Source organism: Lissotriton helveticus, chromosome 5_1 (assembly GCF_964261635.1).
Source record: "Lissotriton helveticus chromosome 5_1, aLisHel1.1, whole genome shotgun sequence".
In the NCBI taxonomy this organism is placed as follows: Eukaryota; Metazoa; Chordata; class Amphibia; order Caudata; family Salamandridae; genus Lissotriton; species Lissotriton helveticus.
Window position 1 is genome coordinate 1,605,065,483 of NC_136065.1, and position 19,733 is coordinate 1,605,085,215.

The 19,733-nt window shown below is 45.8% G+C and overlaps 1 protein-coding gene across 2 annotated transcripts in view; it reads right to left on the reverse strand.

Moving 5' to 3' along the window:
* The window catches only part of LOC144755650 (cytosolic phospholipase A2 gamma-like), a 553,672-nt gene that overhangs the window by 62,255 nt on the left and 471,684 nt on the right, over positions 1-19,733 (reverse strand). For both annotated transcript variants that reach the window (XM_078644802.1, XM_078644804.1), the window contains one exon: positions 7,334-7,488. In XM_078644802.1, the coding sequence (XP_078500928.1) occupies positions 7,334-7,488 (155 nt within the window). The remainder of the gene's footprint in view (positions 1-7,333; positions 7,489-19,733) is intronic.

Here is a 19,733-nt window from a genome sequence, read left to right on the forward strand (position 1 = left end):
GCCTTATATAAACATCCTTATTTTTATAATAGTACTGTGTCGTGTCCATTTGTAGTGTATTCACTTTATTACTGTATGGGGTCATAAATGCTTAACGCACTGCCTCTGAGATAAGCCTGTCTGCTTTGCCAAGCTACCAAGGGGGTGAGCAGGGGTTATCTAAGTGTGTGATCCCCTTGCCCTGACTAGAAAAGGTGTGTCCCTATTTGTCAGAAGTTTATACCTCTGCCAACTAGAGACAGCCGCTTCTAACACGTACTGTTTTTCTTTGTCAAACCTTTCCCCAAACCCCCGTTCCCATCCATTCATCAAACCCTAACCCTCTTCCCCTGGGCTGAGTGGTTTTATATTGAGGTGTGATGTTACTACATTAAATCTACACCAATTGATCACACGCTTGCTGGGGCAGATGCGGTGAAAGCAAAACTAATTAAATCAAATGTCAACTAGGCAGGGCGAGGATCCTCTTCTGCTTGCCCACCCAAGCTCACTGTATGTACTAGTGTACAAGGCAATTAATTTCCCAAAGTGACCAAACAAATATATCTAAATAATTGGTGGCATTGTTGGAATTTAATTTTACAGCATTTAAGTTTACGAATTGGATTGTGTTTTACTGACTCCTTCAACACAAAACTACAGTTATCTTCTTGTACTTAGCAGTCCCCAACACCATTGATTTCTTTGAGTTTAGCACTAGCAGTTGCAATATTGTTTGTATTTTTTTTGGTCAGTCTTATGTACTGTATTTTTCTACTTCTCCCACATTCTGTCTCAGGCAAATGACTGTCTCTTTGTTTTTGTTTTCCAATGCTAGTGCCAGTGTCTAGTCTACTACTACCATCACACAACCACGGCATATTCTCCGTTGTCTTGGGAAACCATGCAGCCCTTGCAGTGCCAAACTTAATCATCATCAATCACAGGTAAGAAGAGAAGTTTGCTGGGAGGTATAATGGAGGAGAGACTGGTAGTACAAATAGGACAAATATAAATCAGTGAGGGGTACCACATCTATCTGTTTGCATGATGTTGTTACACATGTGGTCAATTAATACATTATTTCAATCAAACACTGACCGCTGCCCTGCATGTAGAGTAAACCTTGTGACGTACAACAGTAACCCCACCACAAAACAACATCATATGTGTACGTTAAAAATAAATAACATTTATTCATGTACATAAAAAATATCCTCCTAGTCCTATCCCCACCCTAACCCTAACCAATGTCCAAGTCCAAAGAATGTCCCACTAAAGTAACCCCACCACCCAATTCCCACCCACCAACAAAAGTATTAAAAAAGGGGCAAATGAACAGGGTCCATTACAATCGGTGGGCTTTAAGGTGTTTGTCCACCAATATCTTGACACGCTCCTCTAATTGATCCTCCAGCTTTGACACCCGGAGGAGAATCTGTTGCCGAAATGCACGGCACCTACATTTGCATCCATGATGTGCGGGGGTGACAGATGTTGTGAAATGCCGGCGGTGAGCGGCTGCCTGACCACGACGCCGTACTCCTGCAGGTTGGGCCTGGCTGGGGCCTGGGGCATTAGAAAAGGCAGCAGCTGCTGCCGCCGCCTCTTCCTCCTCCTCCTCGGCCTTAGCCACCAGCCGGCGGTACTCCTCCACAATGGCCTGCAGTTTCCTTTGCCGGGCCATGGCTGCCAACTCCTTCCGTGATGGTTTTTGGGAAGGAGTATGAGTATCTATAAAAAAAAAACAGAATTGTAACTGAAACTCTTCCAAATTAATTCAACACATAGTGGCATAGTAGCACCACCAAGTGCAGTACATACAATTGGTGGCAACTTTTAGTATCTATCTAATCTATTCTCCTGCTTCCCCTGCCTGTAACATTTGTTGAAGTTTTTTCCGGCATTATACTTGCCCTAGTACTATGGGTGGACTTTAGTACACAGAAGAACACCAGTCTTTTTTTTATCTCGTTTTATATTTTCAAAGTAAGACTCTGCTTCCAGTGACAGTCTCCACCTATGATGAATACAATACCTTTAGGGGGCATCCACCCATTAAAAGTAAATGTCTATCATTCTTTATTATCGCCTTAGCTGGTTTCACTTTCACCAACAACCACCCATGCGTCCACTCCTTCCTTTCCTTGGGTTTCATTGACACAAACTCCGCTCATGATTCTTCCTATCCACTTCATCCATGCACCCATATTGTTTTGCGCAACCAGGCATGCATCTTCTTTCACCTTCCAGTTCTACCCATCCTTCAACAACCCATGCATTGGATACATATCAGGCACGTGCATGAACCTTCCAAAGTATCCTTCTATGGTAGTCTTATTACATCTCTTTTGTCCTTCCTCCTTCCACCCTAGTTCACTTCTTTCCCTTTTTGTTCAACACATCCCTCAAGGTCATCTGATCTGACTTTTAGTCTTCTCCATAACTCTCACTGCTGAGTTGGAGTCTGATAGAAGAGGCCTTGTTTAGGCAACTCACGCTGGTAATGCTGCAAAGGGTGGCTTCTTCAACCATTGTATATCGTCCAGTATAACTTCAAATTCATACTTTCTTAAGTCTCATAGCACAGTGAGGGAAATGTTCCCCTGCCACCTAGTAATGCAAATAACTAATGAATATAACTTACCACCGCCCACCGCTGAAGTTTCCTCCCCCACTGGTGATCCTGAAGGTGCCGCAGCCACCGTCCCCTCCTGGATGGCATTAGCATCGCCGCTGGCCCCGTCGGCACTGGTGGTTGGTAGGGATTGTGCACCTATAAAAAAGTACACCTTTTTAGATGCCTGCACACCTCCCCCTATTTTACTAGTTGTACTTTTTTCACCAGGAAGGAAGATTGAAAAAAAAACCAGTTAAGTACAACATAAATCGTTGTAACTATGCCAAATTGTGTACTACTGTACAGCAGTCATTCGACAGAGTTTAGTTTTAATTTATTAGATGGACCCTAGGGTCATCTAATCTCTACTCCTACTCTAGTCTTTGGAAAGTTAGCCTGAGCCATGTAACCATTTTAGATCCGGGTCTACTGTTTTGCCCATGTTACCTCGCAGCTTGTTGCACAGTAAGAAAGACACCTTTATGGCCACATGAGTATTGCATACAACTAAGAGGTTGACAAACCAGTATTGTTAGTCCCTTTTGCTTATCCATAATGTTACACTTTTTAGCATTACTGCTAAAAACTGGCATAGTTGCATTCACTGTCTAACGTGCAACATTTTTCTCATAGGCAGATGAGAGATTGCCTTCTACGAACCAGAGATTTGCAGAGCTTTCGAAAGATGCATGTGTAACCAGTATACGTTCAACGGTGAGGGGTCTCCCACAATTCCCACAGTTCTCTATCGTGCAGTAGTTGTACAAAATGTATAGTATTTAATCTTTATTTTGCATGGTGGAGCTGGATGTTTTTCATGGAACAACTTACAAGTAACAACAATACAAAGCTTGTTATTAAAAAAAATAAAGTTTTTGAACATGCACATACACTCTGTGGTATATTTTGAGTGTCTAGGGTGTTGTGGACTTAAACGAGTGAATGAGCGAAAGGGTGTTCTTCTGTTCTGGGTTGTGTAATAAAATCATTGGGTATACCTAACTATCTTCGTGTGAGGGTCGGGAGTGGGACAAATGACTATGACTGAGACACTTAGGTAGGTAGATGGTCATTGAATTGTGGGTTCATCTGACTGAGTTCTGTGACTAGGGTGTAAGTAAGGTCCAACCTCCCTATCACCAACAGATTACAGAGGACAACGCAAAAGACAGGAGTGGACCCAGTGGCTACAGCTATTCTATCAGAGCTTTATTCAAAAGAATACCTTAACTAAAGAGTGGCCAACAGGGCAAGCTTAGCTACAGACAGTCTAATAGTAGTAGCACAGAGAGTCATCGGGCAGAGGCAGTTTGAAGGAACTGAAAGTCAGGGATGGCATTGGATACCCAAAATTTGGAAAACAAATTGAAGACCAAAGAAGGTTTTGCTAACATTGAATTAGGAAGGAGGTAATAGGTAGGAAAAAATAAGGTGCATTAAAAAGTTAGGGAAATATAATTGTTAATAATATAAGCACTGTAGGACTTACTGAGGCCAGCAGCAGGATCCTCGGTAGAGGAGCGCGACTCGGACCCCGTCTTCTTGCCCCTGGGTGGTGTTGATCATGTAAGAAATAATAAAGAAAGAGAAACATTGAGTGCTGTGAAACAAATACATCATTCAAAAATCCTCTCAAACATTTTAGGAAACAACAATTGCAATAAAATTGACTTCGAAGTCTAAATGACTACAGGCTTGCAGGATTCACAGACCGTCTACTTATAGAACATTAATCAAATGTTCCATAAACATTCTCATTGCGGAATATACTAACGAAGCCAGTACCACCTGACCTACACCACCTATTCCAGAATCCAGACGGGCCAATTGTTCAGTAAGTCAGCATTTCCATTTTATTTTTGCCCGCAAACATGCATAGATGAGATGGAGGACAGATGCATTAATTTGTGCATACATGAAATTGTTGGTTGCTTGCGTCATATGAACTGCTACTGACTGATGTGACAATGCTATTGCTGCTAAGCCTACCACTCAGTAAACAAACTTCAAACTGGTTCTATGGAGGGGTGGGATAAATAAGAAATAACTAAGCATTCAGTGACAGAGGAGGCGTCATGCAGACCGTAAAAAAAAAATTAACTAATACTATCCATCCACCACTATTTCACTAAAGGGCAATGTAAGGACTAGACTCTAGCAATAGCATTAACTAACTTCAGTTCTCTAAAGTAAACTCTAACTTCAATAATCACCATCCCAAGCTAGCGCAAAGTTACAAACCAGTAAGAGAAGTGGCGAGCAGCACCTGTGTCATACAATAACAGAATATTTTGAGACGGAATTGACCTGCAATGTAACTAAGCGCACCAGTAATCTTGTTACTTATTCGTCCAAGAATTATACACAATACTTATACTAATATATATATATATATATATATATATATATATATAAATATTACTAGCTACTCACCAAGCCCCACAACCTCGACACCTAGCAGGTCCAACAGGTCCTGCTCCCTGTCCAGAATGTCTGCCCACCAGTGGGCCAGCTGCTGGTGGGTGCGCCGGATATCCGAGCGGCGGAAGACTGCCCGGCGCACCTTCGCCCACCGGCGGTGACGCTCCTCTGGAAGGTAACCGGAGCCTGGCCTTCCGCCTGCTGCCAAGGTCATGGGGAGGTGGCGCTGGATGAAAAAAACCAGGGCGGCCACCTCCGCCTCCCCGAAAAGTTTCCGAGCCTGCACCCCTGCAGGTCGCATTCTGCCGCAAGGCAGCCGGCTCTTGGGCGCAGGCGCCTTGCCCTTCGAGCCGGTTCTGCTGCTCCCCTTTGCCATGCTTCTGGGGTGGAGGTGGAAAAGAAAAGTTAGAACAAAAGGAAAAAAAGTTAGAGGGAAGAAGTGGGAGCTTAAATAAAGAAGTAAAATAAAACAGTAGAAAAGTAAAAAAAAAAGGTGGAAAAGTAGAAATAAAATGCAAAATATAAACTTAGGGACAGAGAGAGATAGATGATAAGTAAAAAAAGTAAGAAAAACTGTGAAAATAAGTAAAGATTGCAAATATAAAAGGTGGATAGAAAACTAGGCCCAGAACCATAGCATAGAGTGTGAAAAACAAGATGGTCGCGCCCATCGCGACCACGTAGGTAAGTTCACGTGCGATTTCACGCGAACACGCACTTTTGTCAGCGTGAACAAGTAGTTGTGTTCCCGAACATGATGTGCACAACGCAAACACGTTATGCGCGACCCGGAAGAGGAAATAGGGGACGCGAGCGGGCGGGACAATTGAAAAAACAAGATGGTCGCGTCCATAGCCCACTGCATGGGTAAGGTCGCACGCTACAATCCCCCGAGCACGCAGACAGCGCCCGAACACGCACAATGCGCTCCCGAGCAAGAAAAATAGCTCGCGAATGGGTCCAGCAAGCTACTACGCACGCTCGCGAAGCTCATGTAGTGCGAGAACGTCTTTGCGTAGCTTCGCGTATCGCGACTACGCGTACTACGCCCAGGGTTAATCAGTATAATATCCACTCATACACCTATACATGTATTCACAGAGTGCTACTGATCCATAGAGTTACTCACACATCTACTCAGTCATGCCAAAAATCAATCACACAAATGTACTCACCTATGCAGATATATACACACCACCTGACTAATTTATACACACAGCACTTCCCTTATTTATATAGATACTATCACATATTTACTCTCTTATACAATCATTAATACAAGTACACATTTGTGTATGTAGACACTGTTGCAATCACTCTCTCTCATGTATAGTCAATTATACACCCCAACACTCACATATACTGTCTAAAAACATATATAGTTACTCACATATATACAACTGAGACATCAATTCACCAATCAGCACACCTCTACACAGTCAGCTACACATGCAGCCATTCCGAGAAACAGTTTTGAATTTATAGAACCAGTGAATCAGTCATTCAGACATGTATGCACAGAGTCAGACACCCCCACCTATCCACATAGACACTCAAACACCCACATAGACACTGATGTAGCTCTCACCAACCCATGCACCTGCTTACACAAGATCTGAGAGACTAATAGAGACATTAGCACAGTTTAGTCACTAACCCATGCATTGAGTAATATACGTTCGATCAGTGACTTATAGAGTCAGTCATGCTTCTAGTAAATAATCCATTCAGGCACTTGTACATCCACTAATTCTTCAATAGACTTTGTCATAGATATATATGAAAAACATTTAAACTTTACAGAAACACACATTCACTGGATGATGTCATCAGTGAAGTCATCAGTGATGTCATTTGAGATGTCAATGGACTGGAATGTGCCCCCAAGTAGTTTCCAGTAGTTTAGTTGAATTCAAGCATTTTGACCATGAGTTATTTTGTTTGTTGCAAAAATAGTATTGGCTCAAGGATTACCCTACAGTACCATCAGAATCATCAGCTTGACCCTATACAGTGGCTTCTGCGTCTAGCCTCTTTAGTGCCCTTTATAGAAAAATGGCCTTAAGTGGTATGGCATCTCTAGCTGATGCACTGATCAAATAATCAAAGATTCACAACAGTTAATTGCCAGACGTTTAATTAGGTATGTCAATAGTGGCTTACAAAGGGACTGAAAATGTCTCTGTACGCATGAACACCACCATATTCGAACTTAACTGATTAAGGGACATATTTTAATTACTATAGAGTTACATAAAAATTAAGCACATATTTGCTTTACCCAGCCTACAGAACTCAACTTGTAAACATCACCTCAAAGGAGTCTCCAGCACTGAAATCGAAGGAGATAATCAGATTCACATTCCTCTCGGGGCGAAGGACCAAGGGATATCCTGAGTTTATTGCCAAACCTGCATCGATCAAGTTGATGTATTCCTTCTCAGCAAGATCCTTAGGTACAGCAGTATCTGGAAAAACATGAAAACAATGCCACCTAAGACTGCATAGTTTGTCATGTAAATGAGGGATACTCATGTTCTTTGTAGGGAAGAATGTACAAAATTACAACAGATGTCAGGCCACCCCTGTTACTCTTTGTTGTATCTCCATGATTCCTTGCTATTTTGGTTTTTGTCTTTATGGCATTATAAATCCCTCGTTAACCTATTCCTGTAGGTTTGGTGGCCCATCAGGACATCCTTTTGTATTTTCTAGCATATTTTGGTATGTTTACCATGCAGCCATTACTACTCAACACCCTTACTCTGCTAGCTTTACCACATAGGTCCTTTTTAGGTACTTTACCATGCTGGAAAGATATTCTTTTTAAACATTTTAAAAATGAGTTTATTTTCAATACAACATTTCCGATTCCGCCTTCTTCAGATAGTACAAGATTGCTTGCTGAGTGGCAGATACAGAGAACTTCCATGGGCACCCAGATGGCTCCATTCTATGCAAATATCTTCCTGATAAAACTAAAGCACCATATAGTTGATACATGTTTATAGTATGAAATTAAGGAAGAAGAAAATAGAAAGCATTTACAGATTAGATAACCCTACCATCACATTCAATGGCAGCAATACTGAACTCAAACATCTTCTCCCTATTCTGGATGTGCTCTTCTTGGTTTACCACAGAAAAGTGTAACTGATCTATACAACGAGCCTACAGTAGCTCATGTGTATCTAAACTGGAATTTACCTCAAACACTCCACACTAAACTCAGCATTATCTACAGTCAAACACTATAAATCAGAGCTTCAACAGCAATGAGGACACTTATAAAGAATATCCACAAAAGATTTCTAGATAATCTCAAATGCAAGGCCATCCTCTGCTACTCATACTGGAATAAATTGATATTGCTTTGAAATTACCCAGGGAAGCACTTACTAGCAGTATCAACAGCAGAAGCACATTTGACAAAAAAAACTCATTTGTGGCTGATTTTCATCCATCAGGTCTGGAAGTATAAGAAAATCTTTCTTTTTCACTGCTCACCCCCATTTGTTGACTGATACTGGTGATAATTGACTCTGATTGTGCCCTGGGCTCTGCTGACCTGACCCACTTCCGGTGCTCTGTGTGAAAGTTATATGGTAATTATGTGTAATTACAATTGGCATGACAACCAACATGTAAACCCATAGTACATGGTATGGCATGGTGGGTTAGAGGCCTAGCATGAATGCACTTAGTTGTGCACTGATTTGTTGCATGCTGTCATTTTAAAGAAAGCCCTGCTTGGCAGGTTGCTTTTAAGAGTAAATTATAAGCAAATTTGACTTTAGAATTTAAGGTAGTTCTAAAGTCTTATACTGCCTTATTTGTACATATATTTCAGTCCTAAGATCTCCCCTAGGTGCCCCAGTGGGAGCGTTCCTTGTAACTATAAGCAGGGACATTATACAAGATAGTTTATATGCAAAGGTGAGATAAAAACTTCCAGTTTCATTTTCCCCATTGTCGCACACTGGCTCCATAGGCTATCATAGGACTACTCGAATAAAGTATAAATATTGACAGAACCCAAAATATACTTTAAAGTATTACAATGATAGTTAGTATAAACCCCAAAGCTTTGCAGGGTTATATTTATTATAACTATCACAGAAAAGAAGTTATATAACTTTTCCTGGCTATCTAAAACCCATCCTTTCAGTACCCTCTCGTGATTGGCCTGCCTTTGGCAGGCTGAGTCAAACTGCTCCGATGATCTATTAAGTGGTCTGCATAGAGACAAAGGACATCTAGTGAAAGAAGATCGGCCAGCTGCAAAACAAGGCAGATAGGGGGGCGGGTAGCCATACTAGTCTTCAAAGAAGGAATTACTATTAAGACAAGACACAGGCTCACCCCCACTTCCTGCACCACCATTATAGGAAACCCACTAATTAAATTAGCAGAGGGGCTGGAAGGGGAGTAATAGAGAAACTTAGCCACACCAATTGGTTGGCTGTCTTAGCCAGATCTTAATCTCCGGGAGAGAGTTTCTCCATTCTGCCTATTTAAGGAATAGTGCTTTCTGGGACACAACTATGCACCTATTGGAGGAAGTGTTGATACCTGAGAGTGTTACCCTGCACTCCATTGGTCAGGGGTACCCCATCTGCATCACCTCAAGCAAGAAGAGAACGGCTGATCACCTTCAGCAGGACTTAAACGGATGTGGCCAGGTGCATTGTGGGAGATGTAGTCCTAGCATCCCAAGGAGCAACTCAGAGTTTCATCCCAAAAAGACCTTCTGGAAGAAGATCCAGAAGATTGGAGTATTGTTTTGTAAAAAGCTCCATAAGATGACCTACCTGTCGATGAGAGTCAAGCCGGCGATGTCAAACCACGACCGGCTTCAGATTCCCGTTTGCCCCGCTGAAGCTCAAGGGCTTTTCATCAGAGATGAGACTTTCAGGAGTTGACCAGGGAATCATGCTGAGTCAAGCTGCCATCGTCAAATTCAAAGTTGGCCTAACAAAGAGCCTCGCTCAACGTCAAGAGTAAAAGCTCCAAAAAAGGGACTACATCAGAAAGTAGAAACTTAACTGGGCTCTACCGCTAACTGTACCCAACCCCTGCTCCATTGTGGTCAGCCTCAAACTTTTACTTTGTCCGAGTCAACAAGATGTTCCAAAGTGGAACTTTTTGCATTCTGGTACCAGAAAGTGTTTATTTATTTTTTATTAATATCTCTGGTTCCCTACATTGGATTTTTGTTAGCATGGTGTAGTATGGTTTAAGGCCTGCTTTTGCCCGCATGTTAGATTAGCATGGCTTATTAGAAGTTTAAACGCCATTTTACCATTTTGCTGCTTTTGCACACAACATTCAATCAATCAATCAATCAATCATTTATAGAGCACGCTACTCACCCGTGAGGGTCTCAAGGCGCGAGGGGGGTCGCTGCTACTGCTCGAAGAGCCAGGTCCTGAGGTGCTTCCTGAAGCCGAGATGGTCCTGGGTCAGTCGTAGGTAAGTGGGGAGGGAGTTCCAGGTCTTCGCTGCCAGTTAGGAGAATGATCTTTCTCCGGAGGTGGCTCTGCGAGTTCGTGGGACGATGGCGAGGGCGAGGCTGGTGGAGCGAAGCTGGCGGGTGGGGATGTAGAACGAGAGTCGGCTGTTGAGGTAGTCAGGGCCCATGTTGTGGAGCGCTTTGTGTGCATGGGTGAGCAGTCTGAACGTGATCCTTTTGTTGACGGGGAGCCAGTGGAGGTTTCTTAGGTGGGTGGATATGTAGCTGTGATGAGGGATGTTGAGGATGAGACGTGCAGAGGTGTTTTGTATGCGCTGGAGCTGAGTCTGAAGTTTGGCGGGGGTTCCTGCGTATAGGGTGTTCCCATAGTCCAGTCGACTGGTGACGAGGGCCTCGGTGACTGTTCTTCTGGTTTCAGTGGGGATCCATCAGAAGATCTTTCGGAGCATTCGCAGGGTGTTGAAGCAGGAGACGGCGTTGACTTGTTTGGTCATCGTGTGGGAGGAGTCCAGGATGAAACCCAAATTGCATGCATGCTCCGTGGGTGTTGGTGCGGTTCCCAGCGCTGAGGTCCACCATGAGTCGTCCCAGGCAGATGGGGATTGTCCGAGTATGAGGACCTCCCTCTTGTCTGAGTTGAGCTTGAGCCGGCTGTTGGTTTTGGCGGTGGCTGGGTCCTTGGTGAGGGAGAGTATCAGCTGGGTGTCGTCGGCGTAGGAGATGATGTTGATGTGTTTTCGTGCGATGGATGGAGCGGGGAGGCACAAAGCGGGAAAAAACAATATGGGCAGAGCAAAAATGAATAAAGATACAGGCAGAACAACAGTGGGCACAAACAAATGCAAAGGGGCACAGAACAGCAAAACACAAAATACTTAGGGCGCAGGAGCAGCGGCAAACTCACAGACGCAGCGGTGAAGTCCTGGAAACATACAAGGAGCCGTGCGATGCGGTGCGTGGAGCGACCGGCCCTGCGAGCAGGGTCAAGGTAACATTGCATAGATGTTTTTGTACGTTAGCCTTCATGAAGGTCTACACATGAGAAAAGGTTTGTTTTCGACATCTCTAGACTTACATCGTGCCCCTAGTCTCAACAGTGAGCGCTTAGCCATCAAGGTTATCAAAACATGTTAGCTGTTTTTCGACATGTCCGTGTAACGCTTTCTAGACACAACATTCTGGCAGCTGTGAGCCAAGTAAGATTCTGGCACCTTTATTATTCCACACTTGCCATTATTTCACACACTTGGAAGATTTCCGTTTCCAGGGATGCAGAGAGCCTATGCTGATCCAGATGTAATTTACTCCTACTGAGCGGAAAGTTAATGGGGTCCCCTAAACCAAGCCTAAGAGACCTTCTTTAGTTTATAATACATAGTTCCTATATAGGGAGGGTGTTAAAACTAGGCGCTATAGGACCTGTTTTCAGCATCATTGTAATATGATTTCTCCTTTTGTATTTTATGGAAATGTAACCATGCTGACCATATTATTTTTAATCATATGTCTGCTAATGTTGCCTAGGATACTGCACATGAGATCACGTTGTTAAAAAAAAGATTTTACCCTTACCGTGTATCTTATTTACTCCTGTTGTGGACTGGTATGAGAGTATAACAAAAGAGTGTTCTCACTTCCCACCATTTCTGAGATGGTCCTAAGTAATGTGCTAGGTTGTCTAATCATTGGTTACTTTGCTATAGGATGAAGAGCTAATGTGACACTGATGCTAGCTGGTTGGGGTTTCTCTAGGTACTGAGGTGAGTTTCTGGTACACCACAATGCACTGATGTCCTAGGTATCTATGCACAGTTCTGTGTATGAGCAGGATCCTTCCAACATGGCGCCACCAACGAGTTTGGTCTTATTGTGAGACACTTGAGTAGTGCTTGAATCAGTCCACGACCCCTCACTATTGTTTCCGGTTGACAGTAGTGACTGATAAAACCTACCTATAGTTACATTGGTCTTTTCAAGCTTGATAATATAAAACAGTTTTCCATTGAATTACTCCCCAGTTGTGCCTTTTTGTATTGCATTGTACGTATCTTTCACTGTGTCGATATGGCTGAGGTTGATATCCCAGCACACAGTTGTTTGGCTAAGCGGAATCATTTGCAGGATTTCCTTGTTTCATTGCAGGGACTGGCAGTTGTTTTAGTTGTATCGGCTGACGCAACATACCCGTTTGAGCGGTTTTACTCATGGGTCACATTTCCTGCAGTAGATGTAGTGACTGGTGTATTTCATACTTACACCCCGGCTGCCGCGCCTGCAGATTACGCTCCATACAGGACACGAGAAGTTCCGATTTCTGCTTGGCAGCATGCCATTTGGTTTAATGGCGCCCTCCCACACGTTATAATGGTGGTCAGACAAGGGCCGTTGTCAATCCCAGGCTCTACATGGCCTGTTTTGGCTGCTTACACTCCGCATCCTCAGGCGGGGCAGTTAACAGCTCCGCAACTAAGACCGCTTTATGACTCTGCAGTGTCAGTAATATGGGGTCTGGTTCATTACATTTCCCGCAACCTCTTGTGTGGGGTCCCGGGGGTGCAGCTAATCCAGTAGGGCCCTAACGGACTGAAGCGTAGTCCCGTTATGGTAATGCGGTCATGGGCAAGCGTCCCCAAGATAAGGATGAGATGCCTTTTTGGCTTGCCAAGAAATTTGACCACCTGTGGAGAAGCACAGGATCCTTACTATTAGTTTGCAGAAAGACTTAGTGCCAGACATAAATGACTGTACCATTTGGGGTGTGATTTTTGCGGCAGTCTATACTAGGTGCTTCGGCACCCCGTCAATGGCTGTCTTGTCCTCCGTCATTAAGCATGCTCAGGATGAACAGGGGCGAGAGGCGGCTGTGGAATTGGGAATGCGACTCATGGGAGATTTTGACATGGTTCGCGATCTCGTCCTTGCTAATGTCAAGGGAGATGCGGTAAGTTGCCAAGTCTATAATGCTTTATGCAAAATTCCTGAGGCCGAGAAACCCCGTCAGTTACTGATAATTATTACAGAGGCTTATAAGACGTTGGCCGTAATAGTTTGGGTGTTAAGCCTTTTGCTAAAAAACAAACAGCAGCAAACTCAGCAGGCGTCATCTGATAAAGATGACCGCCCGAAAGTTCCGAAACAAAATTGGAGTAAGAACAAAAAACAGGGGAAACAGTAACAGAAACAGGGGTCCCGTCCTGCTTCACCTACACAAGCCTCTACTGAGCGTACATATGAGTTGAGCGACTGAACTACAATTAAGTCTCCAGATAGATTTCAGATCCCTGAACAACATTCTCCTCACTCTTTGCAGGAAACAACGGTAACACCCACCGGTGGAGGAGGCGGCGGCAGAGGACAAGGTGCCCAATAGAGCCGTGAGCAGCCACGCAAGGCAGACGGAAAAGGCAAGCAGGACGAGTCACCGCGTCAAAGGCCCCAGGTTCAAAAGAAGAAAGTTGCTGCCATAACAGTGAGATATGCCACAGATAGTGAGAACGCAGCTTCGGAATCTGACATGGGCGCTGACGCTGCTGGACAGTGCGGCGGAGATTACCCCTATTCGAGAGGCGTTGCGTCTACTACTGAAGGTGACAGCGACTGACACCTTTGTTGTAGTTGAGACAGCTGACACTAGAGTGGCTCCCCCTGGCAGACTTTATGAAATTGACCTCATAATTGAAGGTGACATAGCACGTACCATGAAAGGGGTATTTTGGGAAAATCTAACTACTACCTATGATATTTTGTTGGCGGAGGTCGACTGCCCCCCACTGTCTTAGCTGCTCCACAAGGGGAGGAGGTGATCCTCCCTGCTTTCGCACACACAGTGCCGAAGGAGTAGGCGCTGCAATTTGCAGAAGATTGGGCTAAAGCGCTTGCGCCGGTGTTGTACCGTACTCACTGTGGATGGGACAAAGTTTGCCCTGGACATGAGATTCCTTTGCGGTCGATGCCACAGCTTCAACCCCAGTACCCCAAACGGCAAAAAGCGAATGCTTCCATTGGAGAAATCCTTGAACAATTGGAATATCAAGGTGTAATTGAAACGTCTGTGTCTCCGATGAATAACCCTCTTTTTACTGTGACCAAGCCAGATAGCTTGTACCGTTTGGAACTGGATTACTGTCTCTTAAACTCACATTGTCATACATGTGCGGTGCAGAATACTCACAGTTCTGCTCTTGTGGATAGTCTCGTACGTAAAAGGTTCAAAACCACACTTGACATATCCAATGGTTTTTGGACAGCTTTTACCAGTGGTGGCAAACAGCGCCAATTCCTCTGTTTGGCTATGGGCTACAAGAATAGTCCAGCCGTCTTTGCCTCACGCATTGTCTCTCTCTTGGAGAGACTCAACGCAGAGGCATGTTCGTATGTGGATGACATTTATCTCACAGACGCCTAAATATAACCGCATCTGTTCCATGTAGACCCCATACTTTGCCAATTTGCGGATATAAGCTATAAACTTAACTTTGCTAAATCACACATGCAGAGTACACAGTGTTGTTCCTGGGCTACAAGCTCAACAATGAAGGACGAGGTTTAGCTCCTCACTTCCTGGAGAAATGCGTACTTTTGTGAGTTACCACAACACTGAAAAAGCTACAGTCTTAACTGGGCTTTTTGAATTTCGGGTATACCTACATTCCCGAATATGCCCAGCGTATCAAGCCGCTTTACGCGTTGATATAACCTTCTTTTTCCAAATCGTGCTGGCTGCCTGAACATTCAGCCATCTTGCAATCTTTGCAGGCTGATCTTCTAGAATTTAAATTCTTGTCGACTCGTGATAACCACACCAACCTGGTGATAAGAATCATGCCAGGGGCAGTGGGTTTCACGTGCCTCACTTTTAATGAGGGTAACACAGTCCCTATCGCTTTCAAGTCACACTTGTACACTTCAGCTGAGTTGCGGTTTTCCACTGTAGAAAAAGTTTTGACAGCACTGCAAATGGCGATTCTTAAGGAACGTGCACTGTTGCAGGGGAAACGCATTTTGGTTGTTACTCCGTATACTGCCTTGGAGGCAGTGACGAATGCCAGTGTACCAAATTCCAAAGCTTTGCACCCTCAGTGGATACAATGGGCCACATCCTTGACATCCCCGGATGTCACATTCATTTTTGATTCCTCTTTGCAGACTCAGGAGTTCATGCAGTATGAATTTGTTCTTCGTGCCCCTCTGAATATGCGCCCACTTGAGGATTTCCGTTGTATCATTTACACTGACGGAAGCGCACAAGCGGCTACAGGTTCAAAGCACGCATATTCTTCGGCCTGCGCAATTGTGGTTGGTACTATGGTGGATGGTGAATTCAAGTCAGATGCCGTGCATACACAGAAATTAGGGGACTGTAGCTCCCAGTTGGCAGAACTTCGTGTTCTGATGCTTGCATTGGAGTACGCCGATCCCAGTGTGACTACTCTTATTGTAAGTGACTCTTACTACTGTGTTCGGTCATACAATGACAATCTACCCTTTTGGACTCAAAATGATTATCATGACTCCAAGGGTCGCACAATAAAACATAAGATGATCTGGCTTCGAGTGGCTGAGCTTAACGAACGGCTGCCACTTGTCTTTGTAATTCATACTCTGGGTCACCAGTGTGTTGGAGTTCACGCTGTTGGCAACTGTCTGGTGGATGAGGCCGCAATGACAGCAGTTGCATCATTTGCAGTAGCAGCGGTTACATGTTCCAAAAGTAAGATTGATGATGACATCTTGGCAGCTATTGCTACAACAGAGAAGGGAGGTAAGTACCCTAGAAGTTTCCCTTCTAAATACTCTTATCATTTAAGTCCTGATAAAGTTCCCTATGTGAGAATTAACAACGTTGGTGACAGGTTGATACCCAAAGCGGACTGGAGACAGACTTTGATTACAACAGCCCATGCTGGGATGGCTTCATCGCATGCCGGCGTATCAGCTACTGTTTCTCTTCTCCAGCAACGGTATTGGTGGCAGGGTTTGTACAAACAAATGCGTGAAATATGTCCTTCAATTTGACATTTGTCAGCAAATTAAACCTTCTACTGCTGCACGCCCGCCCCAAACTCAGTTGTACATATCTAATAATCCAATTGTGTGTGTTCATTTAGATCACTACGGTCCTTTCTCATCTTATACTGCGTATAAGTACATCTTAGTAGCAGTTGACTCTTGCACGCACTTTGTGTGGGTGTAGCCTCAAGGGAGGGCTGATTCCATAACTGTCGTAAGGGATTTGCGTGTCTTTGTGGGAAGTTTTTGCGTGTAGCACCTTTCATTCAGTCCAGGGTTTGCCTCTAAGGCATACAAGGATGCCATGAGTTCTTTGGGGCTCCAAGTCAAATTTTCATCTCCTTACAGACCTGAGGGTAACAGTGTTGTGGAGCGGATGAACCATGACTTAAAGCAATCCTTGACAGCGAAAGTATTAGGTGCTGGCAGAGACTGGCTAATCCACCTCAATGGCATTCAACATGCACTAAATTATCTCCCTAGAAGGTCTTTGGGAGGGCGGACCCCGTGTTTCCACGGGGGATGTGGTTAAACAAAATACTCGCTCTGATGATTGGGACATCCAAGCCATAGAGGCTTTATTTTCGGATTTGAAACACTATGCTGCTTTCAATGCTAAATATTTATACTTAGAGTCTGCAAACTATGGTGATTTGTACTCTTACTAGCATTTCGGCAATTACTTTCTGCATAAGACAAATTCATTAAGAAATGTGGTTAAATACACACAGTGGGAACACTGTCCCGCACCTGTAGAAGGCAGCTCAAAAATGCTTTTGAAAAAGTTTTCCTATTTTACTGATTTTGATCAATCAAACCCTAATGCATTTAAGATGACTGAGAAGTCCTCTTCCAAGGTTAGACTTACCCACACAAAATTACTGTATTCGAAGTCCTTTATTGACCAGTTGGCTGTTGGGGGCTATGAACTGTGGAGAGATAACTTTAATCTTAAATCTGTTTGGGGTTCTAAAAGTTGGCAAGTGCAAGGAACTGAGGCTTTGCATCGTGCAGGTCTCATCCCAAACCATATGTTGTTTCACCCCGGTCCAGACACTCCGCACGCTGCACGGCTCCTCCAGTGTGCTCATGACCCCCGCCCCCTGCTGCTGCTGCCGCCGCGAGTTCGCAGCTCCCGGTGACTGTCTGATTGCTTTCTGATGGTTTATTTGTATTTTGCTAGCTTCTTGTATATCCCCTGCATTCTGTACTGAGTTAGGCTTCTGCCTCTGCACTCCCCTGCTCACCCCCCTGTTGGGCTCCCCAGCGCCCTTCCGCCGTTGTTCCCGATTCCCGCCGTTTCCCCCCTGCGGCCCCGCCCACTTGCCTTATGTTTCCCTCCCATTCGCCGGCTTGCTCCTGCCTCCCAGCTGCTCCCCCCTCCCTCCTCGTCTCTTATGGAGCACACCGCCAGGATGCGCAGCAGACCCGTGCAGTGGGCGCGCCGCTGGCGCGCCGAAGTCTTGCCAGCGGCACGCCCGTCTGCGCCCGTCCATGCCTGGACCGCGCCCAGTGTCAGAACCCCTGGATCCCGCGCCCCCGCCACGCCAGACTGCACTACGACTCCAGCACCCTCCGTGCACTCAACGGCGGACGAACCCACACCTGCTACAGAGCCACCCCGAGACGCACCCAAGGACCCTTCACCTGCTGCAACTGCAGCTACACCAGCATCCAGCCCACAAAAGCACCAGCCAAAGAACCCAACCAACTCCGCTGCATTCTCCTCAACACACGCTTCGCTAGCAAGCACGCCATAGAACTCTGGGACCTCCTAGACACCACCGGCCCGACGTCGCCTTTCTGAATGAGACCTGGCTGAACGCCACCTTGGCCCCAGACATTGACATAGCCATCCCACAGGGCTACAAGATCTCCTGCAGAGACCGTGACAACGGAGTAGGAGGTGGAATCGCGATCGTCCACAAAGACTCCATCAGAATCTCAACTAACACTGACGACACCCACACCACCGCCGAGCACATGCACTTCCAGATCCACACCGACCCCAACACGACCCTCAGAGGAACACTCATCTACAGACCTCCCGGACCCCGACCACAGTTCAGCGACACCATCGCCGACCTCATCAGCACCCATGCCCTTGCCTCCACAGACTACATCCTCCTCGGGGATCTGAACTTCCACCTCGAGAACAACAACGCCAACTCCACCGCCCTGATCGACAACCTCGCCAACCTCGGACTCAAACAGCTCGTGATGACACCCACCCACGCCGCCGGATACACACTGGACCCCATCTTCTCCGCAAGCCCCCACATCTCCTTTAACCACACCACCGAACCCCACTGGACCGACCACAGATGCGTCCACTTCAGCTTCAGGAAACCCACCACGCACCACCGCACCCAACAGCTGCCACGCCGCTGCTGGTGCAAGGTCACCGAAGACCAACTGACGACCACCCTTGCCCGGAGACCACCCGCCGACCGCACTGACCCAGACACCGCCACATCGAACCTCACACAGTGGATCAACGACTGCGCCAACACCCTCGCCCCTCTCAAGACCTCCACAACCAACCACACCAACAAGAAAGCCACCTGGTTCACCGAAGACCTCCGGACCTCCAAGCACACCTGTCGGAAGCTGGAGAAGAAATGGCTCCACGACCGAACACCAGACAACCACACAGCCCTTAAGAGTGCCACCCGCAGACACCACCAACTCACCGGGACCGCCAAGAGGACCACCTTGAAGGACCGCCTAGACAACAACTCACACAACACCGAAGAACTCTTCAACATCGTGAAAAAATTCTCCAACCCCAGCTCCAACACCAACGACATCCCAACATCACAAGACCTGTGCGACTCCCTGGCCACCTTCTTTCACCGCAAGATCACCGACATCCACGACAGCCTCAACTCCGACCCCCCCGCACCCACCACAGTCCACCGCCCCTGCGACTACCACCCGCACCAGCCGCCTGACCACTTGGTCCAGCATCAGCGACAAAGACACCGTCAAAACCATGAACTCCATCCACTCCGGATCCCCATCGGGCCCCTGCCCTCACCACGTCTTCAACAAGACCAGCACCACCATCGCACCCCACCTCCGGAAAACCATCAACTGCTCCTTCGAGACAGCCACCTTCCCGGAAATCTGGAAGCATGCCGAGATCAAAGCCCTTCTAAAGAAGCCCAAAGTGGACCCCAAGGACCTCAAGAACTTCCGGCCCATCTACCTGCTCCCATTCCCGGAAAA